Source organism: Salmo trutta, chromosome 15, assembly GCF_901001165.1.
Source record: "Salmo trutta chromosome 15, fSalTru1.1, whole genome shotgun sequence".
Classification (NCBI taxonomy): domain Eukaryota; kingdom Metazoa; phylum Chordata; class Actinopteri; order Salmoniformes; family Salmonidae; genus Salmo; species Salmo trutta.
Genome location: NC_042971.1, coordinates 38,283,634 through 38,292,801, shown reverse-complemented (window position 1 = coordinate 38,292,801; position 9,168 = coordinate 38,283,634). Strand labels below are relative to the sequence as shown.

The following is a 9,168-nucleotide window of genomic DNA, read 5'->3' as shown; positions in this document are numbered from 1 at the left end:
GGATTCTGTGGGAGTGATTTGACTGTACAAAAACTCTGATTGGTTTGAGACTTTATCAGTCAAGGTAGCAGTAGCAATAGAGGCTTTCAGAGATAAATCATTTGACACAATATAACAACTGTTTCTGGTTAGCTGTCATTGACATCGAGTGATTAAGCCTGTTATTTCTCGGAAACTAATAGCAGGTGTCATCAACCACGCTCGAAGAGTCAACCATCAAGCCTTGCCTTTTTTCTATTCGATTTGCTGCTAAACCGAAACGTCTGTGCAATTACTGGTTGAATCACTTCTTGTAACACTATTTAATTGCTCACAATGCAGGACACAGCATCGCCAATAAGCAGATTCATTACGCGTTTCACGGATTTCCAGGAAGACCGATAACGAAAGGTACAACTTGGATGAAGAAATGCATGTCATAGCCACATATTTTCTTGTATGCTACTTCTATTAAGAACAATGATTCATTTGGAAATGTACTATGTTTTGCTGTGTGAATGTGAATGCGCCAGTCGCTCTCTAGAACTTGCTTTAGGCCTGTAGCCCAGTGGACTTTGTCGGTGTCTAATATACATATTTATACATTGTGTGAAACAGTGTGATCATATGGAAATAATGCAACCGTTCGCCGCTGCAGTTATTGCGACGTGTCATTATGTTTCTAATACGAATCTAGGGTAAACATGTTATAAAATGGGTATGGAAGTTTTCCAAATTTAAAGGTCCTTTTTCATTTCAACTATGTATATTTCTGTAGCCTAGTTACTGATGTGCTGTTGAGCGCACGAGGGCGGGGCCAACCCAAATAAATGTGGGGAGGGAAAAACGAAGAAAACAAACCCTCCAAATGTAGGCCACCGTGCGTGACCCAATTCCTCGTAACACAGCGAGTGAATATGGAACACGGCGTTCCCCCGCCCCTCGTCATGGCTCGGCACAGTTCCAGGGCAAAGCTCTGTGTTTTACTGTGCCAGGATGGTAGGTTCAATAAAAATGACAGTACAAGAAGTAGGTTATCACTATATAACACTGGATTCTAAAGGGATTCCTCATATTGCTGTCATTTCACAGTCTCTACTGATGATGGCAACAAACACACTAACTATTTAAAACAAACAAAATAATAGATTCACTATTGGATTGTGAATCAGAATGCTTAATGGTAGTCAAGTTTATCTTCTCCGTCTTCCCTTGAATCAAGCCATACTTATAAAGGTGAGCAGGGTGAAGAGTTTTGTATTAAAGTATCAGGTTTTCTTGGCTCAAGCGACTGTGTGACAGATATTTTGTTTTGGGCCCCTGGCAGTGTGATCAGTCTGGCTCTGACCTACTTTCCTCCTAACTTCATACCTGCAAAGCTATTAATATCCCTGACATGGGGTTGGAGGAGCAGCACACAGCATATTCAACTGGACCTAGTTTTACCCTTATTATCAGCATCTCATCAACATATATATGTATTATACAGCTGCCTAGAGCTATTTCCTATTAATTATTGTGGTCAGGTCAGGACAACCTACTTCAGGGATCTTCAGCCCTGTTCATGGAGACCTACCCTCCTGTAGGTTTTCACTCCAACTAACCTGGTTCAGCTCATCAACCAGCTACTTATTAGAATCAGGTGTGCTAGATAAGGGTTGGAGTGAAAACCTACAGGACGGTAGCTCTACAGGAACAGAGTTGGTGAGCCCTGGCCTACTTAATACCTGTTATTTCTTAGCACAGGGTTTCCCAAACTCAGTCCTGCCCCCCCCCCCCCTGCACGTTTTGGTTTTTACCTTATCACTTTATACTGAACAAAAATATAAACAACAATTTCAAAGATTTTACTGAGTTACAGTTATAAGGAAACCAGATAAGGAAATGATTCAATTGAAATAAATGAATTAGTCCCCAATCTATGGATTGGGAGCCAGGCCCACCCACTGGGGAGCCAGGCCCAGCCAATCAGAATACGTTTTTCCCACAAAAGGGCTTAATTACAGACAGAAATACTCCTCAGTTTCATCAGCTGTCCGTGTGGCTGGCCTCAGACTATCCCGCAGGTTAAGAAGCTGGATGTGGAGGTCCTGGGCTGGCGTGGTTACACATGGTCTGCGGATGTGAGGCCGGTTGGATGTACTGCCAAATTCTCTAAAACGACGTTGGAGTTGGCTTATGGTAGAAAAATTAACATTCAATTCTCTGGCAACAGCTCTGAGAATTGGCATGCTGACTACATTCCTGCAGTCAGCATGCCAATTGCACGTTCCCCAAAACTTGAGAGATCTGTGGAATTGTCTTTTGTGACAAAACTGCACATTTTAAGTGACCTTTTATTGTCCCCAGCGCAAGGTGCACCTGTGTAATGATCATGCTGTTTAATCAGCTTCTTGATATGTCACACCTGTCAGGTGGATGGATTATCTTGGCAAAGGATAAATTCTCACTAGCAGCGATGTAAACAAATTTCTACACAAAAGTTTAGAGAAATAAGCTTTTTGTGCATATAGAACATTTCGGGGATCTTTTATTTCAGCTCATGAAACATGGGACCAACACTTTACATGTTGCGTTTATATTTTTGTTCAGTATACACACATTTGATTGACACATTTTGGATAAAAAACAGGCGATACATTTAAGTGAAGTAGAGCAACGTTTTATGAATAACCTCCATTTTCCTTCCACCGTAATGTTACTGGATATATTTGGAAATGCTTTAAAAAAAATTCAAGCCTGATTTTACCAATGTAGGTTATCTTTAATTGTGTTTGATGTGTTTTCAGAGGCCAGCCATGGAGGACAGGAGAATTCTCCCTACAGGGGGAGCAGGTGATCCAAAAACAAAGGGCATACCCTTAGTGGTCAAAACTGAGCCGGACACAAAAACCCGTAGGGTGAGAGAGGAGGCACAGCCTACCATACCCATCAGGGTTAAAAAAGAGGACGTCTCTGACGTGCCCCTCAAAGTGCCCAGATTCCAGTACGTGGACTTTCCTTCGCTGCACCAGTGCATCCAGCAGCTCACCGTGCCACCCCTGGACAGCTGGCTGAAGGGTTGCCCTCTGGCCCTGGGAAGACCCTCTGGAGGATGTACCCCTCTCACTTCCAAGGAGAAGGCTCCCAAGTTTAAGTATGTGGATTATCCCTCTCTGCACCACTGCATCCAGCAGTTGTCTGTGCCGCCTCTGGAGAGCTGGAGCTCGGGGTTGGCCAGGCCAGGGAGTGCAGCGACAGGGGGACCTGGATCCACCACCTCTCAGCCCAGCTCTGTGAGGGGGAATCAGACAGGACAGGGAGATGTTTCAGCATCGGCTCAAAAACAGGTCAAGTACACTGCTTTCCCCTTCCCTGGTCCTGACCCCAGTTCCATCCAGTTTGTGAACTCCTCAAACCAGGCATCCCATAAGCCTCAACTGCATCAGATGCGCTTGAGCAGTCCTCCCCGAGCCAGGCCCGCAGTAAGCTCACAGGGGGAAGAGGCTCGCCATAAGGTGGTGTGTTCAGATCAGCTGTCTCAAAAGTCCTCTAATCCCAAATCTTGGGTTGCTGGAATGAAGCGTGTCAGAGGAGCAGGGCCACTCCATCAGAGTAATAGGAAGTCAGCTGGTGATGATAATTGGCATGCAGACCTAAAGAAATTTCCAGAAAGTCATCAAGAGGCCAAAGTGGAGCTCAGTGACTCTCCTGACCTAGGGCAAGGTTTTTGGAGAACCATCCCAGAGTCTGTCTGCCCCTTTTGCCAAAATATGTTTTCAAATCCAGAGGAATTGCGGATCCACCAGAAGAGTCACAGAGAAAAGGTGAGTCTGTAGTACCTCGAAAAATGTTCTGAATATGTGACAAATCCTTCTTTATCCGATCAAATTGTGTATCAAAGAATGATGAATCTTGTCTCATGATGTTTGTCATATAATTTCAGAAGCCACATTGATGTCTTGACCAAGGACACGTACAGCTGACAACAAGGAACATCTTCACAACTGTGCATCTACTTCAGTACTTACTACACAGGCGTGGACTGTGGCAGTCATCTTCACAAATTATTGGTGACCTGAAAGGGGTCCACTGAGGTGGTTTTGAGTGTTGCGTGTTTATCTTGATGACCTACTGTAAGTGAGGGACTACAAACAAACTCCTTTAGCTAAGAGCTTAATTCATAATTCAGTTTAGGAATTAAATGTGAAATGAAATGTAATAGATTGACCTGCAGTGGCTTTTGATAGTCTTACAACTCCTCATTTACTTATGGGTTAATTTGCTAGGAGGTGGAACGAACACATTAGATTAGATATAACAGGAAAATCAACCATTTGATGTTTCAATTCAAATGTCAGGAATTCGATTGAAATGCAATGCAATGCATTCATTTTTTGTGCTGCGGTTGTTGAGAATTTAGTTTTAATATATTTTCCTTAAAAGGGATGCCAATGTTTTCCTGTTTACAAGCTCTTGTTGGTGAAGTTTCGCTTTATGGACAAAAAACATTAGTAAATTGGGGTATCAGCACCTTGTTCACTGGAGATGGCTGCCTGTTCAGTATTTTTAACATAATTATCCAGCTTTGGATGCCTATAAAACCATTAGCTTTTGCTGCAAAACAACACAGGCTTCTTTATTATTATCTAATGTTTTTATGCTTTGTATTTTGATGTTTCTTTTTTTACAATGGTAATTACATATTATTGCTTGTAATGTCAAGAAATAACTTTACACTTTTCTTAAACTTTGTTTTCAATTGTCTGTGTGCATTAAAGCTTTTCTAGTAAAGATGATTACTCTACTTTCTAGCAAATGCTATACGCATACAAGTGTCACATTATTTTCAGTACATACTATGGTAACCTACACTACACTGCTCTCTAAAGAAAATGCCAAGAAAACAACCATGATTATTAAGAGCTCAACCTTTCCATCAACAACATAATTACAAAACTATTTGTGATGATGTATGGCTATGCCATTTAGAACTAGGCCTAAAACAGTAAAAGTTGTAAAGTAAACCAGTCAAATCAAATTGTATTTGTCACATGCTCTGAATACAACAGGTGTCGACCTTATCATGAAATGCTTACTTACAAGCCCTTAACCAACAATGCAGTTCAAGAAATAGAGTTAAGAAAATATTTACAAAAGAAACTAAAGTAAAAAAATCTAACCAAAATTAACACAAGAAAATTACATAACAATAACGAGGTTATATACAGGGGGTACCTGTACCGAGTCAATGTGTGGGGGTACAGGTTAGTTGAGATAATTTGTACATGTAGGTAGGAGTAAAGTGACTGTGCATAGATAATAAACAGCGAGTAGCGGGGGGGGGGGGGGGGGGTCAATGTAAATAGTCCGGGTGGCCATTTGATTAATTGTTCAGCAGTCTTATGGCTTGGGGGTAGAAGCTGTTTAGGAACCTTTTAGACCTAGACTTGGCACTCCGGTACCGCTTGCCATGCGGGAGCAGAGAGAACAGTCTATGACTTGGGTGACTGGAGTCTTGGACAATTTTTGGGGCCTTCCTCAATTTTTGGGGCCGAGTATAAAGGTCCTGAATGGCAGGAAGCTTGGCCCCAGTGATGCACTGGGCCGTACGCACTATACTTTCTGTAGCACCTTACGATCAGATGCCGAGCATTTGTCATACCAGGCAGTGATGCAACCAGTCAGGATGCTGTTGATGGTGCAGCTGCATAACTTTTTGAGGATCTGGGCACCCATGCCAAATCTTTTCAGTCTCGTGAGGGGGAAAAGGTGTTGTCGTTCCCTCTTCAAAACGGTCTTGGTGTGTTTGGACCATGATAGTTAGTTGGTTATGTGGACACCGAGGAACTTGAAATTCTCGACCCGCTCCACTACAGCCCCGTTGATGTTAATGGGGGCTGTTCGGCCCTCCTTTTCCTATAGTCCATGATCAGCTCATTTGTCTTGCTCACATTGAGAGAAAGGTTGTTGTCCTGGCACCACACTGCCAGGTCTCTGACCTCCTCCCTGTAGGCTGTCTCATCGTTGTCGGTGATCAGGCCTACCACTGTTGTGTCGTCAGCAAATTTAATGATGGTGTTGGAGTTGTGCTTGCCCACAGTCATGGGTGGAAAGGGAGTACAGGAGGGTACTAGCACGCACCCCTGGGGGGCGTGTGTTAGTGTTGAGGATCAGCGTGGCAAATATGTAGTTGTCTACCCTTACCACCTGGGGGCGGCCCGTCAGGAAGTCCAGGATCCAGTTGCAGAGGAAGGTGTTAAAGTCCCAGGATCGTTAGCTTAGTGATGAGCTTTGTGGGCACTATGGTGTTGTCAATGAACAGCATTCTCACATACTGTAGGTGTTCCTTTTGTCCAGGTGTGAAAGGGCAGTGTGGAGTGCGATTGAGATTGAGTCATCTGTTGGGGCAGTATGCCAGACCATAACTAAATGCTTTCATTCAAAGAATAGGGATATTCCACTTGGGATACAATGTTTCACTTACACAATACAACTATAGCTGAGAGCTGTGCAGCAAAAGTTTGATTGATGAGGACTATGCGGAGAAGACCCAAAGTTAAAAGTCTGTCTACCGAAAACCCTCAAAATAATAGATTTTAAGGTAAGGGTTAGGGTTGGGGTTAAGGTTAGGGACATCCCAAGGATCCAGAAAAGAGATCTGGTAACCCAGAAGTAAATTTGGTCATCTGTGTTATTAACTCTGTCTGTGCTTCTGTGTTCACACTATACTTGCAGAGGAAAAGGTGAAGCGAGAGGATTTACTCTGCTCAAAATCCAGTAAAAGGCCTAGCTGGCTTCTGGTTGGCAGGTTACTTGACAGTCACCCAATAGCGCCCAAAGGGATGTGCCGGTACTACACTTGGTTTGTAGCCAGGTGCCGCTGCAGCTGCAAGTCACTCAATAACCCCTCACTGGATAAGCCGGTGTCAGTGTCAGATCTGACTGCCTAACTAATCTAACTCACCGTCACGCCGATCTGCGTCACAAACATTTTGGAAACGGTTTCGCTGATTCTCTTCCATAACTCCACCCCATAGTTACTATTGCTATGACCAGTAGTTACTGTTGCTCATCTGTGTGCGAGCAGTTCGTGGGAAAAGGGGAGAGATTGGGCAAAGTACTGCAAGCTAACGTTAGCTAACAAGCTAGCAGCTAATTATGTGGCTATATACTGTATGTAGCTAGCTCACTAGTTAGCAACTCGTTTGTTACTGTATAAAATAGTAGATGGACGTGTTGATTGTATCCTCTGAACTAATAGCTCCAGCACCTTGGTCTGTTAGCTTCCAGGCCAATAAGCTAGCTTGCAAGTTGTGTGGTCATTTAGCTAGATAGCTGCTGTGCAACATAATCAAAGCCATTTACAACCTCTAAACACATCATTGGCTATGCTTATGGAAAGTGTCAAGTTGTGTGTGTATATGTCAGCATTTTAAGGGACAAGTAGATAGAAAATGACTGAAATCCTTCTGGTTGAACACATTTTGGCACACAGTGACTGGGAGAAGAACCCCTTAGGCCGGCTTTCATTACAGTAGGCTATTTGAGTTTGTCCTTGGTGAGACAGTCTTTACAAATACTGCTGGTTGACATCTCTGCCAGTGTGCGTCATGAGGTTATCGTTTGATAAAGTTTGTGCAGGTCCTGTTCTGACCAGAGATGCCCACCTGACAGCCCCTCCAACACCATATTTTGTGAAACAGTAAAACTTGCTTGACTCAATACTGTCAAAGCCGCTAGCCATCGGTATAGCTATACTGCATAATGACTTTTTCCTTGCAAATGTCGACTGGAAATTGAGAGGCATAATAGCCGATAAGTGTTTAGTTAGTTCATTGCTTTGTCATGCCCATGCCATAGCAATCAGTCTGCACAATTAACAAATTATTGTATTAGTGACCTGTGATAGAGACATTGTTCTACAGGTAACAGTTATTCTTGCCCCTGGAATCACTGGTGTTCAAGAAACATGTTACAATTTACACAACGTGTTCAACTAAGTTTCCTTGATAATGGTTTCCAACATACAATTGGCAGAACTTCACTGAAGAGCAAGAACATTTTTGTATTGTAATTCTATTTGCAGAATACCTTATTGAACATGTGACTTGTTGCTGGTAACAAAGTTGCAATGTAAATTTGACTGAACAGTTTCGCAACAGTGGATAAGTCTGCCCTCTTCTTCCTCATCAGTACAGTTAGAAACATTAGCAGTAGAATTGGGGACAAAGTGATGTTCCTCCTCGGTTTCTCTCAGCTATGGAGACAGGTCATCAGCCTGAAACATCTGTGAAAAGGAGCACAACTTATGTATTGGTTAGCATGTGTGGAAACTTAAAACAGAAGAGGTCAGTCTAATGCACCAGGGTGGTCAAGGGCAAATGAAGTGTGAATGAGACTTTCTGTGTCCCGATTCACCACCCTTCTCCCCCACCATAAATTTATAAACATTGAATTGATGTAGTCATTGGCTATAGAGGGAGTTTCCATCATAAAATCCATGACACTGCACATTTTGGGAGATGGGTGGACAATCAGGACATAAGCCTACCCTTTACCCTAAGTCAAAGGAAGCACTCATACAATCACCCTCATGGGCTTAAAAGGAATAGATTGGTGTAAGGAATATGGTGGAACTGCAGTTGGTCAGTGGAACAATTACCTTCTCATAGTTTCCTGATGGTTGGAACACAAAATAGATTAGTTGAAAGGCACAGTGTCAGGTCTCGAAAGCAAATTAACTTGTATAGAAAATACTTTTCTTCCAAAGATAACTTTTGAAGCCTTCAAATATCACATCAGAAAAATGAAACTGAATTAGACTATTTCCAGTCCATATCATAGGTCATCCCCTTTCAGAGACTCTGGTACTGTCCCCACTGTTAACTGACAATATTTACTTGGTATGCATACAAGGCAAATGTAAACATGTCGTCCCCCACAAATGATTTAGTCCCCTTGTGCCAATTGAGATATTGCGTGTGACTAACACATTTCAGTTATTTACTATAGTTCCTGCCTTGGGCCAATCAATATAATTCTCTAAATGCCGGATCTCTATGGCAAGACGCATCATTCACCCAAGTGCGGGCCAGTGCTGTCTGAGATATTGCGTGTGACGAACGTATGAATGGACAGAGACAGATCCACAGTCCACTCCCTCATTTCATTCCGGGGGACAACAAACCTTGACTTGTGTGGTGGAAA

The 9,168-nt window shown here is 42.9% G+C and overlaps 1 protein-coding gene across 1 annotated transcript; it reads left to right on the top strand.

The window, feature by feature from the left end:
* On the top strand, nt 1-4,780 carry LOC115148959 (uncharacterized). The gene is made up of 3 exons (XM_029691312.1): nt 1-390; nt 2,769-3,785; nt 3,905-4,780. The coding sequence occupies exons 2-3, from the start codon at nt 2,778-2,780 to the stop codon at nt 3,914-3,916; spliced, it is 1,020 nt and encodes a 339-aa protein (XP_029547172.1). The 5' UTR covers nt 1-390; nt 2,769-2,777; the 3' UTR covers nt 3,917-4,780.
* The last annotated feature ends 4,388 nt before the right edge of the window (nt 4,781-9,168 follow it).

Bases quoted from the DNA above. Each gene is read 5' to 3' on its own strand.
- LOC115148959 (XM_029691312.1), top strand. From the start codon at position 2,778: ATGGAGGACAGGAGAATTCTCCCTACAGGGGGAGCAGGTGATCCAAAA.